Source organism: Psittacula echo (genome assembly GCF_963264785.1).
Source record: "Psittacula echo genome assembly, chromosome: Z".
Taxonomy (NCBI): domain Eukaryota; kingdom Metazoa; phylum Chordata; class Aves; order Psittaciformes; family Psittacidae; genus Psittacula; species Psittacula echo.
Genome location: NC_137742.1, coordinates 36,010,079 through 36,032,934, shown reverse-complemented (window position 1 = coordinate 36,032,934; position 22,856 = coordinate 36,010,079). Strand labels below are relative to the sequence as shown.

The 22,856-nt window shown below is 38.5% G+C and overlaps 1 protein-coding gene across 1 annotated transcript in view; it reads left to right on the top strand.

Moving 5' to 3' along the window:
- BNC2 (basonuclin zinc finger protein 2) overlaps window positions 1-22,856 on the top strand; it is a gene marked incomplete at both ends in the record, with an annotated part of 238,912 nt that overhangs the window by 195,218 nt on the left and 20,838 nt on the right. Inside the window, 1 exon segment of the mRNA XM_080637107.1 lies at window positions 20,757-22,723. Coding sequence (XP_080493233.1) covers window positions 20,757-22,723 — 1,967 coding nt within the window.

The window sequence follows — 22,856 nt, the reverse complement described above, 5'->3', positions numbered from 1 at the left end:
AGCATGTTTGGTGAAATTCGTGTTCAAAGACATAGCAGGAGAAAGAGGCAAGAGAAAGGAACTGGGAAGGTCTGATCCAGTGTGTATTTATGCAAATGTGTGCCTCAACTGAACTAGTTTACCTTAGAAATATTGTTCATAGAGACAGAGCAGGGTTCAGCTATGGCTTAAGACATGTGCATTAGAATCACAGAATCATAGTGTCAACTAGGCTGGAAAAGACTTTTAAGATCATCAAGTCCAACCTTTACCTCAGCACTGCCAAATCCACCACTAAACCATGTTACTAAGGGCCTTGACCACAAGTTTTTTGAACACTTCCAGGGACAGTGATTCCACCACTTTCCTGGAAAGCCTGTCACAATACATGATCATCCTTTCAGTGAAGAAATTTTTCCAAATATCCAGTCTAAACCTCCCCTGGTGTAGCTTGAGGCCGTTACCTCTTTTCCTATCACCTGTTACTTGGGAAAAGAGACCAGCAACCTCCTTGCTCCATCCTCCTTGCAGGTAGAATCATAGAATAGTCAGGGTTGGAAAGGACCTTGAGATCATCTAGTTCCAACCCCCCTGCCATGGGCAGGGACACCCCACACTAAACCATGCCACCCAAGGCCTCATCCAACCTGGCCTTGAACACCGCCAAGGATGGAGCATTCACAACCTCCCTGGGCAACCCATTCCAGTGCCTCACCACCCTCTCAGTAAAGAATTTCTTCCTTATATCCAATCTAAACTTCCCCTGTTTAAGTTTTAACCCGTTACCCCTTGTCCTGTCACTACAGTCCCTAATGAAGAGTCCCTCCCCAGCATCCTTGTAGGCCCCCTTCAGATACTGGAAGGCTGCTCTGAGGTCTCCACGCAGCCTTCTCTTCTCCAGGCTGAACAGCCCCAACTTTCTCAGCCTGTCTCCATACGGGAGGTGCTCCAGTCCCCTGATCATCCTCGTGGCCCTCCTCTGGACTTGTTCCAACAGTTCCATATCCTTTTTATGTTGAGGACACCAAAACTGCACACAATATTCCAAGTGAGGTTTCACGAGAGCAGAGTAGAGGGGCAGGATCACCTCCTTCGACCTGCTGGTCACACTCCTTTTGATGCAGCCCAGGATACAGTTGGCTTTCTGGGCTGCAAGCACACACTGAAGCCGGCTCATGTTCATTTTCTCATCGACCAACAGCCCCAAGTCCTTCTCCGCAGGGCTGCTCTGGATCTCTTCTCTGCCCAACCTGTAGCTGTGCCTGGGATTGCTCCAACCCAGGTATAGGACCTTGCACTTGGTATGGTTCAACTTCATAAGGTTGGCATCAGCCCACCTCACAAGCGTGTCAAGATCCCTCTGGATGGCATTCCTTCCCTCCGGCGTATCAACCGAACCACACAGCTTGGTGTCATCGGCAAACTTGCTGAGGGCTCAATCCCACTGTCCATGTCACCGACAAAGATGTTGAACAAGACCGGTCCCAACACCGATCCCTGAGGGACACCACTCGTTACCGGTCTCCAGCCGGACACTGAGCTGTTGACCACAACTCTTTGTGTGTGGCCATCCAGCCAGTTCTTTATCCACCGAGTGGTCCACCTATCAAATTGATGTCTCTCCAATTTAGAGACAAGGATGTCATGTGGGACAGTGTCAAAGGCTTTGCACAAGTCCAGGTAGATGACGTCAACTGCTCTACCCCTGTCCATCAGTTCCGTAGCCCCATCATAGAAGGCCACCAAATCAATCAGGCAGAATTTCCCCTTAGTGAAGCCATGCTGGCTGTCACCAACCGCCTTGTTGTTTTTCATGTGCCTTAGCATGCCTTCCAGGAGAATCTGCTCCAAGATTTTGCCAGGCACAGAGATGAGAGGTAGTTGTAGAGAGTTTTTATTATCTGAAACTTTTCTGTCCGTCATCTGCATACATCTGTCTAATAATTGAGGTGCAGAACAAAAGACAAAATCAATTATTTTAAGTTAAATATGTTTAACGTATTACTTGAAGTTTTACTTTTCTTCTTGTATTTGTGGAGAAAACTTACCTTATTTAAACCAGAAGAAATATTCTTAAAAGGAAAGTTATTAATTTAATAGATACATAAATAAATAAATGCTAGGGGAGGAAATTTTGTCCAGTTTAGCTAGATCACAATAATTTATATTGAGTTTTTCTAAGTATTTACTATTTGATAAAAAATTGAAATTGTTAGAAAAAACATCTTATATAACAATAGATCCTGGTACAAGAGGTTAGAAAATTCTTCAAAGTACTACATGCTTCATAATTCTGCAATTTGTTTATTGACCAGTTTTGGAGTATTTAAAAGGAACAGTAAGAGTAAAATTATTTTCTGCCCACAACAGACAATATGTATTCCTGTGAGTTCAAACTTCAGATGCATTTTCAAAAACACATGTCCAACTTTCAGATTTCTGACATGAGTACGTCTTTGAGTCACTTTCACACCTACCAAACTCTTTCCATTTACAGTTGATAGAAAGGAGAGCTTCCCTTCTCTTTTTGAAATGCTGAATCTTTAACTACTGTGTCATTTGGCACATAACATTTCTAATGGTAAGGAATTCACGTGCCATTTATGGTTGCCACTTTATTTCCACATTAGGTCTTACTGTGTATGGATGATAGCCAGTACCAAGAGGTTTCATTCCTATTGTATTGCAAAGCAGTCCAGGTTCCTGCTCAACTACCAAAGTCTCTGTATAGGTACTGGAAGTATTACATGATTTTGTGAGATTTTTTTGTAGAATGTTTGCAAAAAGTTGCACTGTTTCTTAATTATTGCATGATTTGAGGTGACTATGTGAGGACAATGTTTTACAGCTCTTGCTTGAAATTAGCACTTACTTTTTTTTTATCTGTCTATTGTGAATAACAATGACAGAAATAGTATGCTTGGATGCCTCATTGTATCAGTTTCTGATAATGTTTGGACATCTGGATGGAGTGTTAATGGGAAAAGATACGATTTCAGGTAGATAAGCTTATTCCAAATTAATTTTAACTTGCATAATAGATATTAGAAAAACTTGAGCCCTTACTAATATACTTTGCTAGTCTTTGATACTGACAGTATCATCAAAATTAAAGAAACACACAGAAAAAGAAGAGGCTGCAACTCAGTAAAAACTCTGTAGTATTTTATCAGAGAATAATAGGGTATAAGGGGGCACTGAAGGTCACTAATGTTGTTAGCATTTTTATCTACTGATATCCAGCCTCAGTGTCTGAAGTATACGGAAATCTAATCTTTATGTTTCCAGCACTCATGACTTTTCCTGTTATCTGAATTTTATGCCTGCATTTAGAAATTAACTGATTTTGACCACAGTTGTGTCAGCATAATCCACATGAGCCATTTTACATCAGCAAGTGATTTCATTGGCTGCTTGTCTATGCCAAGTTAAAATAATTGAAAATGTGCAAGACTGAAATTTAGAATTGTGAACACTAGCTCTTTTAAATACAAGAAAAAAGGAAGTGGATGTGTAAAGCATTGTGATTCAGCCAAAGTCATTGTTCTGTACTTCCATCAGTTTCTAAACAGTTTCTAAAACAGACCAGTGCTGTAAGTATGTAGATGGATTTATTCTTAAAGAAATTTATAAAATGAGGATGAAACAGAAATTCTAGAAAGCATCCTCTTCCTCTCCTTCTCTTTCTTTCCCTTTAACTGTTCTTTGCTCCCTTTCTTTTACCCCCTCCTTTCCTCTCTCTTTTTTTTGCCCTTCCCCATTCCCCTCCTGTTCCTCCCTCCTAACATGTAAAACACCAGCAGTCATGCACTGTAGATTCATAAAAGGTGGGAATATTTCTAGCTCTCTGGCAGGTAGAAGACATTGTTACAGGCTGAATACACTTATATCTGAATAAATTCCCAGAGAGCCTGAGAACCACTGACATGGTAGGTATGTAAAACCATGTATCTGACATCAAGGCCTGTTGCACTTGTGTAGCCTTATTGAATCAGTGGAGCGCTCAGTCCCTAGTGAGGCAGATGTCACCAGCATCTGCATTCCTGACAAGCAGCTACACCTGAGGTTCAGGGGACATTTACAAAGTTCTGTGGAGCCCCACGTCACAGCATCACAGGCTTTGAAAAGTATATTTTCAAAACTAAAACAAAGGCTTACATATATTGTTTTGGGTAGTGGAAGGAGTCATTAGAATGCAACTTCTTCAGCTGTGGTGCCTCTTTAAGTTTCCTAAGTGTTGTGCTCAGACTCCAAATGAGATTGGTTCTCCTGATTATAACATCATACAGACAGTAAGTGTAAAATACATGAAATGGATTGTAACTCTCTTATATTTTCACTGTAGTTTGTTTTGAATATGACATATCCCATCTCCCTTTCTTTCTTTCTTCTTTTGTCAGTTAGTTTTATTTTGTTTGTAAGTCCTGTATGGCACAGGAGAAGACTGTTTTTTGTACTCCAAGTATAACAGCAGTCAAGTCACACACCACACAGAATCCAAGCCAGATAAATGAAGTGACAGAAGACCATTATAAGAAGCCATTGTGAATCCCACAAATAAATAAATAAATAAATAAATAAATGCAACAAAGCAGTCGGATATAGTAAAGTCCAAGAAACTTTTTTTATAATCCTTTCAGGGAATTCTGCCTTACCATCTTTGTCTAGACAGCTTTTACCTGGGTGGTAGTAGGGTGCTGATTAAAGGAATTTAAATAGTAAGTAGAGATCTTTAGGAAATGTAGACAAAATGCATGGAATGTTTGTCTGTAAAGGTGTATGTAATTATTTCAAAGCTAGATGCTGTTGTCTTAATTTATTGCTCTTTGATCCTGAGGCTGCCCTAACGCTATGCCTTGCAGAACATGACTGTCTGTATTCCTTGAACCCTGGGCTAATACATGGGCTTCTTGTGAAGAGTCTGAAGTTCCACTGCAGAGTATGAGTAGAGAAACTCTTGTGGTTTATGACATCAGCAGTACCTTGAGATGGAAATGGAGCTTTATGGAAATCAATCTTCCTTAGACAGCTCTGTACAATACAAAGTGCTTAAAAAATACTAAGTGATTGCTGCTTTTACTGTTCTGGCATTGGCCCAGCCAGTGCTCACTTACGGACGGTTATACTATAGGTGGGAGTTCTGCAGCCACAGCTCTCACCACTCTGGTTGAAAAATAGGAAAAAGAGGTAGGTGAATGGTTGCAGAGGGACTAGGCTATTGCTTTATCCTCTCTTCTAATTCTCACATATAGTTTTTGCTGCTTCTTTCCAAACCTTATCTGTCCTGCTGTTGTGAAAACTGAGCTTTATTCTTTGTCTCCCTGTGTCATTTTCTCTTCTAAAACTGTACTTAAGGAAGAACACAGCCTGACTTTAACCTAATTTTATCACATCTTGTGTCAAAGATTGTTCATAAGTCATGTGGTACCTATAGTGCCTTCTGTGGGTGAATGTGAATTCAGTATTTTTCACTCCCTCAGATGACTAAAAGGGCAAGTGTAAGCGACTGCATTACTGCATGTTCTGACCTACTACTGTTTGCTATGTCCTTGCTGCTCTTTGTGTACCACAATATAATTGTTTAAACATGCTCACACTGCTGTGATGTTCCTATGGTGAATCCTGTGTAGTAATTTGGTTTGATTAATGGATTTTAGAAGTTGTGGTCCCCTCCTTCAAGCTTATGTGGATTGAGACCATTGTGTTATAGGTAACCTTGCGTTTTTAGCTCCGCCAAATTGAATTAATTACTCTGTAGTTTACTTAAGAGAAAAATGTAGAAAACAATTCCAGGAGCTGATCACATAACAACATTAATGTTGCATTTCTAATGACTTGGCAACAATCATTTCTTGCTAAGAGGACTGCAAGGCATACAGGTATGTTTTAAATAACTTATAAGTGATAACTCCATTTACTGTGAGTTTTACAAATCCCTCTAGAGATCTGACCTTGCTGTCCTGTGTGGGCAAAATTGACTTTGGCGTTCAGTCTTCAGTTCCCAGTTGCTTTTTCAAGACTGTGGGAACATGGCTGTCTGTCTATACAAGATTTTCTGTGTTATCACAATTGATCCAAGTTGGTGTGTGTGAACAATGAAAATGAGAGCCTTGCTTCCTTCACAAAACTGGTTAAACAGTTTTATTCCAGACATTGCGATCTTGAGGAACATCTGAGAGAGTCTATGATAGCTAAGAGATTTGCTTAGTTCTTTCTTCTGTACATACTTTCCCTTCATTCCATAGTGTATGTCACAGTGCATTTGGCCCCATATGAGCATTTACATTTGTGTGCATATTGCTTTCCAGACTATTCCTTGTTTTATTCTAAAATAGACATTTCTGATTAATTTAGGGTCTGAAATGTAACCTGTTTATTTTCTGGGTTTTAGAATGCATATTCAGGATGGCATTTTCATGTAAGATAGATAGATAGATAGATAGATAGATAGATAGATTAAAATACCATTTTATTTTAATAATTTATTTCAGCATCTCAGTAGAGTGCAGTAAATAAATTCAGTATAAAATATTTGCATCATTGTGACTGTGGCCTGAGGAGTTTCATATGCTGACATAACCTTATCATCTTTTGGTTTTGATATACAAAATCAAAACGAAGAGGTTAGTAATCCTCCATATATTGATTTTTTAATTATTAATAAGTGAGAGTTGAAAGGCAGCTCTAAGCCTGGTTTATCAGCCACACTTGGACCAACTTTGGATGCCATTTCTAAGAGCTGGAGGTGTGCCAAAGACATTAAAAGTTGCTTTATGCTTGCATTTTGCCAAGCTTGTCTTACTGCTTTCTTTTCATGAAAATAATTCCTTTTATTTGCTTTGCAACAAATATGTGTATTCAGGGAAGTCTCTTCTGTATTGAGAAAGAATCTGTCTGTCTCTTGAGGTAAGAGGCCAGCTTGTAAAGTTATCAAAAGAAACTTGCAAGTATGAGCATTGTTATTTCCTTCAGAGTTTGCTGTGCTACAAGTAATCTAATGACAGTTTATTGGTGTCCATTTGGGGAAGTGGGATTGGTATTTTTATTTGAGAATTGTTTCACTTGGGAAGCTCTGAACATAATAAGCATGAATAAAACAATCACAACATAGTGTAATAAAGGTTGTTCTCTGAAAGGATGAACTAGAAAGCGTGTTCATTGACTGATCGTAGCTTACATGTCCAGATGCTATCGAAGTGAATCCTTCCAGCCATGTTCTACTGTTGTCCACTGAAAAAGGAAGTGTGAATGTTACTGCAGCTCTCTAAATAGGCTCTTTCTAAGTCTGTCTTTTTTTTCAGTTCTTCTGTAACTCAGTTAATTTAAAACCTTACTGCAGGTCAGAGTTGTTTAAATGTATATAAAGGCAGGTCGAGTTTACAATAAACTGTTTATTCAAGGTTACAGGTATGTAGGGCTCCACTGACTTCAGCCTTTCCAAGCCTGTGGCATGTTTTTCATAACAACATCATCATAAAATAAGAGAAAACATTGTCTATGTCCATTTTAAAGACAAGGATCTGGGACATGGAGGGACTATGATTTGTCCAGAATATGCAAGAAGTGGCTGGTGAGTCTAGATCTAAGCTTCAGTTTCTCCAGGATTGCCCACCTCCACCTCTTTCTCTGAGATTACAATATGAAAAAGTGTTAAAAATGCGAAAGATTGGTTTTCTTTTCAGGTGACAAATGTTTGTAGTTTATGAGATTTCTGTTAGAGATTTTAGGTTCTTCTTTAAACTCTAAGTATAGGTATAGTTTGATTCAGAATTCAGTTAGAATTTCCAAGTATTCACGTAATTTGCTCTTGTAGTTTGAACAGTAACTCTGGAGCTGCAAACTGCTAAAAAATAATAAAGAGTTTTTGCACGTGAACCAAGGCCGCTTGTATGCTCATGTCCATTTTACCACACCAGGCCATTTGGCTGGAAGAATGAGAGGGGTGGCACAGACCTCAGCATGACTCGACTTTGAAGAATTTACTCAAGTAGAACTTCCATTATGTTTGGAAAAAAGGCGTTTTCCCCAAATAGAGGGTTAGGTCAGTGAATGGTGCTTGTTTATCTCTAACATATAGTATTCTCCTGCTTATTCTTCTGTCCAGTCTATTCTGAGTGTATATATTTATAGTATGTTCCAGTGTCCTCCTCAACATGAATTGCTCATGAAAAATGTGTTCTTCCTGTACTATTGTTGAGAGTTGAAAATGGTAGCTAAAACTCCACAGTGTGTGAAATCCTCCGGAAATGATGAATTATTGATACACAAAAATAATGGGTTTAGTATAATTCTAAATATTCATGTTCCTCTTCAGAATTTCTTTTCATAACTAATGTTGTGACTGAGCTGTCTTGTTAACACCATGTACATTTTAAATTTTATAGTGTTTTCTTGCTTACCTCAATCTTTACCACCTACTGATCCATGTCCATGTAAAGTATCATTTAGCTTTTTTAATCAGTGTTAGATCAAAGGTACATACTTCCATTTAAATGTAAAAGATCTTAGGCAAAGCTGAATAATACCTATGTAAATAATATTTCTTAATGGAGATCTCTGCAAGTAACTCAGTATCTCTAGAGGTTGTTCAAAGAAAGCTGATGAAACCAAAAATGTGCAAAAGCAACAATTGCACAGTATATGGAATTTCTTAAAAGATCTTAACCAACATGAATAACTGTGTTTCTCCTATCTGTTTTTTTAGCTTTCACCTATTTTCATTCTGTTATTTTGCCAGGACTTTTCTTAAAAATTGTTCAGTTAAACCAGTCTCAGTTTCCTCTTAGAAGCAGCCAGCATTGTTTCCTGGCCCTTAAAGGTTAATGTTGCATTTAGGGCCCATGCTTGCCTGCATAAAAAACAGGTATTAATCCTTATCTTCAGTTGGTGGGACTATCAAATTACCTATTGTCTCTTTCTTGTGGAGTTTGTTTGCTAGTAACAAAAGTCAGAAGCCAAAGAACCTCCAAATTCATATTGATAACGTAGAAAAGTGCCTTTTTTTTTTTCCCTCAGATAATACTGTACATGACAGTATCAGTGCTCTGTGTCCTTAAATGTTTTAAACCACCTGTTTCCTAGCACTTTTCCGTCAGCTGCACTGATTTTACTTTTCCTTCAGCATACAGAGAAAATAACATACTTAGAGGGAGGGTGGAGGGTTACTGCAGCACTTCCATTTATTTCTGCAGTGGATATCCTGCTGAAAGTTGCATTGACTGAATACAGGACAGACACAAAGATCAATCCTAGTGGGACCAAAACCCTTGAGGTAGTCCTTACTCAAAATCAATCAGTCTTTTCAGTTATCCCTGGCAGTGATGGCTGTTACATTTTCTTAGCATTTCACTACAGCTTTTTCTTCTAACCTATACTGAAAACATGTTCAGAGGTGCTATCCTCATCCATGTTCCATTCAAACTACTGTTATTTTCACTAATATCAGTAATTTTGTTGTATCTCAGTCTGTCCATTCTTTCTGGATGTGACCCTATCATAATCCAACAAAATAAATGTACACTTTACAATGATAAAAAGATTTTAAATGTTGATATTACCTGCTGAATTGCAGTAATCACTAGGTTTTGGATAATTCTGACATTTCCTTTTTCTTGTACAGCAACTTGAGCAGTGTTATATTGCTACCCTTCAAGAATCATAGTTCCACTCCAATTTGCATGTTGTCCTAGTGACTTCATTTTTTGTACTGCACTGCTCGGAATCTGGTGCTGAGCATGTTTTAGGATGTATATAGAAAGGGAAGCTTTGCTGAATGGAACGTGTAAAATACAAGGCAAAATCAAATTAATTTCAAATATGCATATACGTGTCATCATCATATCAATGCATGTATCATTCATGAATGTATCATATATATGTGCGTAAAGTGTTTCCCAAGAGCTGGTAAAATGCATTACTGTGTAACCTCACTGCAGGGTGCAGGGTTGACATACCCATTGTTATGCATTGGTTTTCCTGTGAGCTGTGCAGCAGGCAGTTTCATCTAAGTAGCTAGAAGTACATCTCATTCTACTAATCATCCATTTGTCAGGCAAGCAGGGAAGCACCCGCATTCTCAGAGTTAAATTTCAGGTCTAAGCAAGAGTGAGAGGATTCAGTCTCTGCTCAAGCCTTTGGTGAGAGGAAGTTCACATGCCATGGCTACACTGAGCTTGAGGAAATGAAGTTTGTAGCCTGAGTCATTACTAAGTCTTTGCAATTAATGTGACTGCCAGCAATACAGAACCAGTACTGAAAAGTCTTCTCTGACTCAAGAAGGGACCTTCCTAGGAACAAGAGTGGAAATGCACTGTCTCTGTTACACTTTCTCAAAGCAGGACATAGGTGGTGGCAGTGATGTACTACCAGTAGAGTACTCTTAATGGTGACTTGAAATTGCTTCAGGAAATTGAATATACCAGGAAGTTGGTATTTTCCAATTCTGCTTTCCTCTCCTGAGGTGGAGCTACCTCAATCCATGAGGGTGAATTGAACTCAGAATTATTTTCTTCCCTTTTGTTAGACTCTAATTATACCAAGGAGGTAACTCAAAGTGCAGGCACTGTGGAAAAAAAGTAGGCGACATGCTAATTTTTTTTTTTTTTTTTTGATCAATACATTGACTTAGGTGCTGCCTGCTAGATTCTGCTCTTATTTGTGCACTGGGGAGTCCTGTTGGGGTCACTATGACTTGTCAGGGCGGAAACAATCCAAATTATAAATCTTCTTTGATACTGTTCTAAAATGAATCCGTTAAATTAGCATTGCCTGTGTTTTTATGGATGTTACTTCTGTTCCGAATTGTGTTTGGATTTCTCAGCTTAAAAAAAAAATAAAATCCTATGTGGCTGTGGTCAGAAACAATAGAGATTGTGGAATTTGACACAGCTCTGAATATGGGATTGTTTGGAAAATATCACTGGCTCATCTATCAACTGTTAAATTAGCAGAACAGTTCTTAAGAGGTGATCATGGAACTACTACTAGTGTAGCTTTCTGTATTTCTTCTGTTTTTCCACCCATGGCTTACCACTTCAGAGCCTTCTTCCACCACACTGTGTCCCATCCACTTCTAAATATATCTTCTAAAACATTCAATATGTGTTGCTAATTGTGATCAGGCTAAAATTCAAGTGCTGTGCTTGTGGGACTTTTTTTTATCAGAAGCCGTATTTAAGTGATGACATACAGTAATTTGTTCATTCTTCTGTTAGGGTAATTTACAAAGCAACGACAGATAAACATAGCTATACAAGATTCATTTACAGTGACACAATGGCAGATACACAGAGCAGAACCCTGCCTATGAGATAAAGTGGACTGAGTGACTTATGCAGTAATTAGGGGATAATTGTCATTAACCTCGCAAACAGTAGTTTACCCATATTGTTTAAAAGGCTCCAGGATGCATAATGACAAGGTAATCTGTCAAAGCGCTAGGGGGAAATATTAATAAGATTTGTGCAAGCCTGGATAGAAAATATGCAGAAAGCGGCCACATTAAGCTAATTGGTGGATGAATATACACTTGTAAAAGTGCTTCTAATGGCACGTTTGCTGCTCTCCAAATGACTACTGTTAATGTGGAGAAGTGGGCTGCCTAGAAAGTCAGGACTGCTGGGACAAGAGGGTATTAAGACATGCAGGCATAGTTATTATTACTTTGTACACTGTAATATGATTTCCCCCACTTTCTTTTGCATTTCAGTGCCTCTAATATGTGCAAACAGATAGCTCACTTTATGTACCATAGCATTGTTATATTCCAGTGACCTTTGCCTTTTTTGTGTCTCTTCTGCACCCTGCTGCATCCCTTTGAATAGCACTGCTACGTAGGACACACCTGAGTCTTTTGGTGCAAATTTTTAGGTAAACAATCAAAGGAAAAAAGCTTCATTAAGATTGTGTTGTATATATTGCAAGTAATAACGCATAGTCCTCTAATGAATAATAAAGATGGAAATCAATCTCCCGATTCTGTTGCCATTCATATATCCAGCATATAGTATGCCTGATTCCCCTTACTGAGGCATAGTTTGGGTTCAATCAGAAAACCAAGCAAGTATTGAAATCCAGTTTATGAGTATGACTTACTGACACTTTTACTCTGGTATTTCTGCCCTTGGAAAATTTCTTAATTCTTTACAGTGCCCCCAGTTAGGCAAATGTCTTACTAACATCTTTATAAGTTTTACCTATGAGCGTGGGAAGACTCAGATTTTGTTGCTTACATTTTTCAGCTCAGGTTATGGCTTTAGTCATTTTAGATTTAAAGTGAGAAAAGGACCATCTGATACTCTGATTTGACTTGATTGTCAGATGTCTTGCCCTGCATTTGACGCATGTTAAGAGTCCATGTTAGGAGCAGTCCATGATGGAGCAAAGATGTCAGACATGATTTATTTGTATTATCACATTGTGCATTGGGGAAGGTGTTGGTTGAAGACAGCCTGGGTGTCTGTTGTGGCTGCATGTATTGCAAATACAATACTTCAATTGGTGCTCTTCGTGGATGTTTCCTTTTTCTCATAAAAAATCGTGTCATTCTTTCATTGTTGGTGAAACTGAGACTCAGAAAGGCAGGCTTAAGTAGCTTACTAAATTTACTAAAAGAATGCCAGAGCATAGAAAACATAACTTTGCTTCTCAGTAAGTTACACAACATTGACACCAAACAGTAAAACCAAGGTGATTTCAGGGACTGATCATATCAAGGTAAATTTCTTAATGGTATATAAAATTAAGCAACTATATATGCAGAAAATGATGAAAATCAGTATGAAAATCAGTCATTTCTATGGATATGCATGCTGGATGTTTCCTGCCCACTTTCATGCAAAACTGTGTTGTAATGGTTTGATATGTTTGTGTCTCTGTTTACATACTATCTTGAAAAGTCCTCATGGCATCTCATGCAGTCTAAAATTTTTGCCTTCATACACCGTGTGCTTGGTGGTTTGATTGCCTCTAGGAGCCATGTCTGCCTAAGGGCAAGCAGTGTTACATGCCACAAGTTAGTGGCAAAGCTTCTTCAGAGACACTTGAATGAATTTTCCACTCTCACAGGTTGTAGAGAAGCAGAGGTATCAAAATACTACTCTACATTTGGGATTCAAGGTTATAGATTTCAAAGTTGTATAAGAAATTTGAATACCCAATTTCTATAAAGTCCTGATATTCTACCATTTGACGAGTGGGAGAAAAAAAATTCCTGACCTTTAGTGCGCGTTAAAAATGTTTTTCTGAGCAGATACCGTAACACATCTTGTCACCTCACAATATCTACTCAATTAGGGAAGTCTTCAGAAATATTTGAAAATCTCAACCAGAACTGATGGTGAGGGGAATAAATGTTTGCTTTTGAAAAAATGTGTATTTTCTTGTGGAAGGGAGAGGCAAAATACTTGGGAATTAGCAGTGGTATCTCAAAATAAATGTCTACTAATAAGATAATGATAACTGCTGAAACATGACTTTGGATCTTCTTAAAGCTACCAAATCAGTGTGTACTCATGCTAACATGAGTTCTGTCATTATCAGTCAGTGACAGATTTTGCCATTTAATAGTTGTCACAAACCTGACAGTTGTAAATCAAAGCAAATTTTGTTGGCATCATAGGTGTCATACCACTGTAAAGCTAGTAAATGCAAGAAGATTATCGGGCCCTGGCTGTGCTTAGATTCATTAAGTGTGGACAGAGGGTTACTGTGAAAAAAACTTCTCAGGCACTCCATTTTAAAAAGGCTTGATGTAGTTGCTATGATTAAATGAAGCTTGAGCTGCTGTAATTAAATACATTAATCCCAGGGTGCTATAGCATAGTTTTAAAAATAAAAATGCTATATGCAGTGCATTGAAGGTGGTTTGTTTTTCAGGTGGGAATGGAATGTCAGTGTCTTGTGAATTATGTATTCTTATCTGGTCCATAATCAAGAGCATTCCATAACAAAGTGAATATTTTATCAGAAGTCAAACAATATGTTTTAAAAATCAGAAAAAGCATTTAAAGCTATTGTCCTTGCATCCTAATAGGTTTACTGGAATTACAGTGCTGAATACACGTTTATGAGGAGTAAGAGTTCATATTAATGTTTCTTTCCTGAAAACAGTATGAGACACTCTCGCCTACCCTCAGTTCACATGGATGCTTTATAGTTGGCATTTGACAGTGTCATCATCTGTCAGAGCTTCCAATGTATTTTAGGGTTGGTGAACCTGAAGAATGAAAATACATTCTACATTTGGGGTGCTCAGTCCCCCAGAAGAGTCATATGTTGGGGAGCCAGTATTTTCATACCACTCCCTGCAAATTAGTCCAGAATCAGCACTGTAGCAGGTTGCTTGTGCAGGGGTCTGTGCTGCTGTCATATGTCTTTGGGCTGAGATATAAAACAGAGGATCTGCATACTTTTGGTCAGTAAAGACCCTGTAGGCCATTTAGCAAGTGTGGGTGGTTAACGACAGTGTCCTGGCTAAGTTTCAGCTGCGGTTATTGCATTCCACCTCCTTACGTTCCATCTGCAGTTTCAGCAGTACATGGTGTTCCTCACTTTCACTCTGAAACCGTTGAGTAGTGCTCCTGTGCATCGTTACACAGCCACTATGCTCCACCATGGTGGTACGCCCCCATATATATTCAAACAAATTTGGCTCCACATCATGTTTCAGGGCTAAGTTGTGTCAGAATTACTTTCCAACATGGTCACTGGAATTACTCTGGATTTAAAATGCAATTACTCTGGCTCTAAAGTGCTGCCAGATTTGATCTAGGGTCTACAGTATCAGTTAGTAAAGTTTGCAAAGGTCTTTGAGGGTCCTTTCAGTCAAAATGCAAAGCTTTTAGCTGCTGAATGCATAAGGAGACCCAGAGTCTAAAAAGCAACCAGAGTAAGTACTTTGACAAACCTGGCAGCAAAAGTAAATATATGCATACACATAAGTAAATAAAATCTCCTTCATGTTACTCTTTATTAGAACACATACTGCCGATGTCATTCTCAGTGATACTTTGGGGAAAGACAGCCTTCTCTTCCCCTGCTGTAATATGCTGGTATTCTCATATATACCGTGTCTCTCTGGGCAAAGAAAACAAGTCCAACAGGTAAGAGAAAGGGGGTGTCAGAAGAGAGGAAGATCTGTTGCTTTCGATTTTTCTAGCAGAGTGGAGGCTGCAGTGAAGCTAAAAGATAAAGATTTCCATTGTTGACTGAGAACTCAGTAGTGCTGCACTGTATTTTTTCCTTCTGTAGTGGTATAACTCAAGGAAAGGACTGCTGACACTTAAACATGAGTTTGTTCATATGGCTTCAGTTGATGAGGGGGGCCTGGTGAGAGGTGGATGAGAAGGGGGAAAAAAAAATTAACCGTGGCTCTTTGCAGGCTGGGTGTGTTAAATCTTATATCAGTTGCACATGTATAGTCATGGTGAGCACATGTATAATCATGACCTTTTCTTCATGTTTACAGGAGCAAAGGTGAGTTAGGTTCAGCATGGTAAAAACACCTACCAGGAAAACGAGTATGTAATTGTATGCGTGAGTGTACATTTCCATGGAAAACTTGATAGAAGGCTTACTTCTGTCCTATTGAGGTCAGTTAGCCAAAACGAGCAAGAGGTGTTGCACGTTGCCCCATCTGTACTATGAGTTTGTATGCTACTGCACACTTTTGGTAACTTTTACCTCAGGAGTAGTAGGACTACCCATAGTGTAACAGCTTGAAATTTAATTGGGAAGAAAAAAGATGTTCCTGGGAAATTCGACCAAACAAAACCCTAAATCATGGAAATTATGTAGGCTTTTCTTTATTAGAAACAAATGTTGATTTTTTTTTTTTTTGTGTCTGCACCCTAATTAAAACCATCCTCTGCAATTATAGTATGACCAAATGAATATCTTTCAGTCTGCTTTTCAAGTGTTACAGCTGCACTCAAAATGTTTCTCTGAGATCAGCTAGAAAATACGTAACTCTTTAAGGAGGGAGAAGAAAGATTTTTGATAAACACTAGGCTTGTGTATTTAATCAAACATATATCTATGTAATACTTTGTAACATGGATACTTATATGTGTAAAAAGTGGCAATTTATGGTGCATATACAAACCCACTAAAATATGAAGGCTAGCAATGAGTTTTTCTATGTAACCGTGAGTGGTTCTCAGAAATTATCACAATAGCACCTCAAATAATCCTGGAATGTTTCCCAGAACATAAGTCTTGTTTAAGAAGTAATTTTAATTGTTTTTTTTTTAACCGGGTTTTTTTTAACCTTTTTATTAATCTCAGTTCTTGTATAATCATCTCTCTCTATGTATTCAGCCAGGTGTATATATACATTTTACCTATGCCAAGAAGTTAATTAGTAAGCTAAAAATAGAACTGCAAAGTCTATGGTGTATATGTGCATGTACCTACATGTGTAGACATATAAAATCGCCTGCAGATAATGCAGGCACAGAGTCAGTGGAGCTTCTCACAAAAAGTGAGCATTTAATTCAACTGATTTCATAACATGAAGTTTAAGGTTTACAATGTACGTCCATAGATTATGTTTGTGTAGACTGTCCTTATTTTCTAAATACTTGTTTTTTTAATTGAGAGGTCTTAAAGCTGCATTGAAAGCTTGAAATTTGTAAAGCCTAAAGGCCCTCAGGACATGAAGACTCATATTCACAGTCCTCCCCAATTAAGCTCCTAAAAATTGGAGTGACCTTTCTGTCCATCTTCTGTTGTATCCTGTTTGTATTATCCAAGATAATCATCCTGACACCCATCACTTGTTCTATCTGCCCAGAAGTTTGAGACAAGATGTACCCTAACGTATCCTGACACATCTTCTGCTAACATACAGTCACCAAAAATGAGGAGGCAGATTCAGGGTGATTAACCATGACATTACTTTATAGATCTAATGTAGTATGTGTGTATGTGAATCTGTATCTGTACAAATAATAGAGTCAAGTGTGTGTTTAGAGTTAGAAAAATATTCAAGATTATGTTTTGTGTCCCTGGATGTTAATTTAATATGATTTAGAGATTAAGATTTTCTCCATCTAAAATCATGAGAGATCTACGCACACATTAAATTAAAATAAAAATAAAAATAAAATAATAAAAAAAAAAAAAAACCAAGGGTGTAAAGGCAGAGAAGAAAGAGCATCACTGTATGCTGTATGGGCTGGGTTTACTTGTCTGACACATGGCTTTAGAGCTGTAAGCGTGCAGTGGTATCTCTGTACTCACTGACTTCCTTGTACATGTTGTCACAGGAGGCTTTGCTTAATCAGTTGTGTGCTGAAAAAAGTAATATAAATTGGAACCTTTTGTCATGAAATATTTAAATATGGATATGATTTAATGGCTTTGGGGAGAAAATTTAGCATGAGAGATTGTCAGAAACAAGAAATCGATTACATGTAAGAAAGGACTTGAACCTCTAATCAAGTATTACCATATACAGAGAGATCCCTAGCTAGTTATAGCTCAACTCAAAGGGGATAATTGTTAGATTTTTTGTTAATTTTAAGTTTTATCAAAACCTAACATTCCTATTCGCTCTTTATCTAGTTTTGCATAATACATAGTTACAATGATTTATGGAAAGCCATCACTATGTAAATATTGAAGCATATGCTGCATAGTATCCATTAGTAGCGTGATTTTTTATGAAATATAGGCATCTGTGCAATGTTTCTTTACTTTTGCTGGGGGAAAAACCAAACAGCTTCTTGCAGAAAATTAACAAGATATAGCTTGATATAACTAGTAGAGCAGCTTTCTGATTCCCTGCTGTTTCTATGGCAGCAAGGGTAACCCCATGGCAATCACACCCTCAACTGCCAGTTTCTCTGATCAGTGGGACCTAGCAGCTGCTAAGGGTCTGGCCCTCATTGCAAATCCTTAAACTAAGTGAAACAAAGGGTGGTGGTGCCTCATTGAGAGCTATCTCTTGTAGCCAACTGCCAGGTTCTCTGAGTTTAGCCGTGGAATAACTCCCCAGTAGCATACTGGGGGCCCCTGCATTTAGACGATGTCTACCTGTTCTCTGCATGCAAAGAGCTGGGTGATCTGCCGCTGCATGAAGGACTATGTGTAACACCTTCCACTTATGTGAGGGAGTCTGTTATAGGATATATACCTCCTATTCTTGTGAGTTACTGTCGTGCTAGCTGTATTTAATTTTTATTTACTTAAATATCCATTTTTTTATAAAGCATCCGTTATATAAGCCTGTGAGTGATTTACAAATTAAAGCAAAAACAAAACAATTTACTACCAGTAGTACATTACAAAGCATCCTGCAGCTGGCTGCAGACAGGAATCCTAATTCAATACATGTAAGCAGTGTAAATTAGACAATGTTATTTCCATCTTCAAACAATACAAATTACAGTTAAAAGGAATTAATACTTGTGGTTTGGGATTAGAAATACATGCATATAGATTCAGTCAAAGGTGACAGCAAAGGCCCTGAGACTAAAATCAGAAGTGGGTCTGGTTGTGTAGTTTGAGGTAGGAATTACTCAAATGTAGAACCAGCATGGTTGTTTGGAAGTTGTGGGAGAAGTGGATATAAGAAGATTTAGGTGACGCCCATAGGGAGAGTAGCCAAAATTAGTTGGATGGAAGAAAATATAATCTTAGAGTTTTAAATTATGAACCTGTCCTTCAATTGTTTGTTTGTGGTGGTGGTAGTGTTTTTTCTCCTTCCCCTCACCCCATTTGGTTTTGGTTTGTTTCACTTTGTTTTGTTGTTGGGTTGGGTTTTTTGACCTGAATGATTTCTGCATGATAACACTGTCTGCAAAATACTGTTCCACTAGACAGGTAAAACTGTGAGGGCATAGAAATTAAAGATGTCCACAGTACTTTAAGTTGTTCAGAGGTGGGGACATTTCCTGACTAATGCTGCAAATGAGGACCAACATTAGCATCATGGTTTTTACTTCATCATCATGTAAATACATGTTAAATATTTTTCTTCATAGAGATGGCTTGTGGGACTTTCCATTTGGGTCAGCTGGGTAAGATTTCCTGAAACTAATTACCATTATTTTATAGTCTTGTATGGTTTGATAGTTAATGGTCATATGTGGAGCTTTTCTAAAGGTTTTACAGTTACATCTGAGGTACTGAAACATGCATAGCACTGGTTTAGTGGAAGGCATCCCTGCCCATGGCAGGGTTGTAGAACTAGATGATCTTTAATGTCACTTCCAACCCAAATCATTCTATGATTCTGTGATGATTCTTTGTAATTAACCTTGTATCCAGAGAGGTGATGCAGATCAAAACTGAAATAATAAAACCAGCTGTAGACAAATAAATATATACCTTACTATTTGGGGCAAATTGCATTTTCCAGTACTCTAGGAAATGTGAGAGGAAAGAAGAAGTTATCCTTTGAATACTGAATATAATAAAATAAATAAATGACTAAGACTAAGTAGGGGGAAGGTATTTGCAGGCTTCATAATCAAACAAGAGCTAATAGTTTTTGCATTAGTGTGTAGTCCTAAGTGTTTAGATAAGGTTCTGAATCTGAGATTCAAGATTTAAAAAGATCAGAGACAGTATGGTGGAGTATCTTGCAAGGCTTTCAAACTGTTTAATGCATGAGGAAGCACTGGAATAATTCTGGTTTGATGGCCTGCAATAGCGCTTGTTGGTTATAGTTACTGTGCTGATGTTATGTCCAGCATTTGCCCAAAAGGAAAGATGCCAATAAAATGATGTATTCATTATATAAGTATTTTAATATGTTTTCATCAATACATGCTGGAATGGATTGCCTGACATTACATTGCAGAATTTTCAAGTCCTACCTTCAGGCAAATCTCATGCTTACTAGCAAAAATGAAAGTGTGAAATGCTTTTTAATGTATATTTAAAAACAGATAGTCTAGTGATTACTGATGTGTATTCTCTCTGGATTTTTCCCTTACTATCAGAAGACGATGTTAAGAGACAACATTTTTACACATTTATGCTATCTACATCCATCAGATGCTTACTTTTACATATTTTTAACTGTCATTTATAAAAAGGCTGCAAAAAAGTCATCTCTTAAGTCTAAACCCTACCAAAATTGCAAGCTTATAATCAATTACCAGTAATGGTCCTGTTATGTTAAAACCAGTGCCCCAATTTCTACCTTTTGATGAAAGTTTATAATTAATATGTTTTTCAGTATTGCTGTCATGGGGGAAAAAAAAATAGTAAGGTACAAATATTATGTGCTATTTTTAAGATTTTTTGCATTGCATCCAAATTTCTTGTGAGATGGCCTATGAGTGACTTCAGTCTTATGTCTGCTTGTATTTGAGAAGCAAATCTATCAAGTGCATTTCCTTACAGTGTTACCATTTAATAGCTATTAAGGTGCTATTTTCTATGTTTTACAATGGAGTGTATAGCAACAGTTCATATTTTACACTAATGTATGCTAAACAGTAGCATCCTACATAAATCACTATTGTTAAAATAAAAGTATGGAAAACATTTTAGATCACAGAGCCCCATGGTCTGTATTTTCTTTGCTCTGGTATTATTAAATTCAGTCTGTTTCTCTGACTGTGACTCTAATTACTGTATTTGCATGGCTGGAATGTTTGCATTTTTTTGGTTGAGTTCTCTTAACACTGTTTGCATGTTGTGTTTTAAGCTTAGTGTTTCATGTCCAGGCAGCAGAGCACCTTATATTGAATTCCATAATTATGCAGAATCAATAAGTTGTTTCTTTGTGTTTGTCTTTGTTGTTTCTTTGATATGGCCTCTAGGATGCTGCAGGCAAGGTGCTGGACCGCTGGGCCATCATGTCCAGGGAAGAAGAGATCATTACCCTTCAGCAGTTCCTGAGATTTGGAGAAACAAAATCCATCGTGGAGCTGATGGCAATTCAAGAAAAAGAAGGGCAGGCTGTGGCTGTGCCGTCTTCAAAGACAGATTCAGATATAAGGACTTTTATTGAAAGCAATAATCGCACCAGGAGCCCAAGTCTCCTTGCTCACCTGGAGAATAGTAACCCTTCCAGCATTCATCATTTTGAAAACATCCCGAATAGCCTTGCATTCCTGCTTCCATTCCAGTACATAAATCCAGTCTCTGCTCCTCTGCTAGGGCTGCCTCCAAATGGCCTCCTGCTGGAGCAACCAGCAATGAGGCTTCGTGAACCAAGCCTTACAGCCCAAAATGAATATAATGAGAGCAGTGAATCTGAAGTTTCCCCTACACCTTTCAAGAACGAGCAAACATCCAGCAGAAATGCTTTGACCAGCATCACAAATGTTGAGCCCAAAACTGAGCCAGCATGTGTCTCTCCTGTTCAGACACCTACGCCTGTCAATGATTTATCAAAACCAGAACACACTAAAAGCTCATTCCGTATTCATAGAATGAGGAGAATGGGGTCAGCCTCCAGGAAAGGAAGAGTGTTTTGCAATGCATGTGGCAAAACTTTCTATGACAAAGGTACTCTTAAAATCCACTACAATGCAGTTCACCTGAAAATCAAGCACCGGTGTACTATTGAGGGCTGCAACATGGTGTTCAGCTCTCTCAGAAGCCGCAATCGCCACAGTGCTAACCCAAATCCTCGCCTCCACATGCCTATGCTAAGGAATAACCGTGACAAAGATCTAATTCGTGCTACATCGGGTGCTGCGACTCCAGTCATAGCAAGTACAAAATCCAGTCTAACTTTAACAAGCCCTGGGCGTCCACCAATGGGGTTTACCACTCCCCCTCTAGATCCTGTACTACCGAACCCTCTTCCTAGTCAGCTGGTGTTCCCGGCTTTAAAGACTGTCCAACCTGTTCCTCCTTTTTACAGAAATTTGCTTACTCCTGGGGAGATGGTGAGTCCTCCAACCTCACTCCCTACCAGTCCAATAATACCAGCAGTGAGTGGTATGGAGCAGCATCCTCCACCTCCTTCTGAGTCATCGGTGCCTTCAGTGCTGATGCCCACCCCAGAGCCAAATGCTGACCTTGCGCCCAAGAAGAAGCCAAGGAAGTCGAGCATGCCAGTTAAAATTGAAAAGGAAGTTATTGATACTGCTGATGAGTTTGATGATGAAGATGAAGAGGTGAATGACAGCAGCACGATGGTGAATGACATTGGCCACGACAATCACTGCCATTCTCAGGAGGAAATGAGCCCAGGCCTGTCTGTGAAAGACTTTTCCAAAAGTGACAGAAGCAGATGCATTTCCAGAACAGACATAAGAAGGGCAGACAGCATGACATCAGAAGACCAGGAGCATGAGAGAGACTATGAAAATGAGTCAGAGTCATCAGAGCCCAAATTGTGTGAGGAATCCATGGAAGGTGATGATCGTCTCCATGAACCTGGTGAAAAATCTATGATGCACAGTGACAGACCAGATGAAAACCACATTGATTCTTCCAACCAGGATGTCATTAAGGTGAAGGAAGAGTATACAGACCCTACATATGATATGTTCTACATGAGCCAATACGGACTTTACAATGGTGGCAGTGCCAGTATGGCTGCCCTTCATGAAAGTTTCGCTTCTACATTCAACTACAGCAGCCCTCAGAAGTTCTCCTCAGAAGGTGAAATGTGCTCCAGCCCAGACCCCAAGATCTGTTATGTGTGCAAGAAAAGTTTCAAGAGTTCCTACAGTGTGAAGCTTCACTACAGAAATGTTCATTTAAAAGAGATGCATGTCTGCACAGTGGCTGGCTGTAATGCTGCGTTCCCATCACGGAGAAGCAGAGACAGGTCAGTAAATATTAATTGATTTTCTACATTATTAAATGTGTTGAATTATGTAAGAATAGGCAGTTTAGGATATATGAAGAAATAGAGAGATGCACAGTAATGACAAGTGACAGTTGTGTTCCCATGACATTGA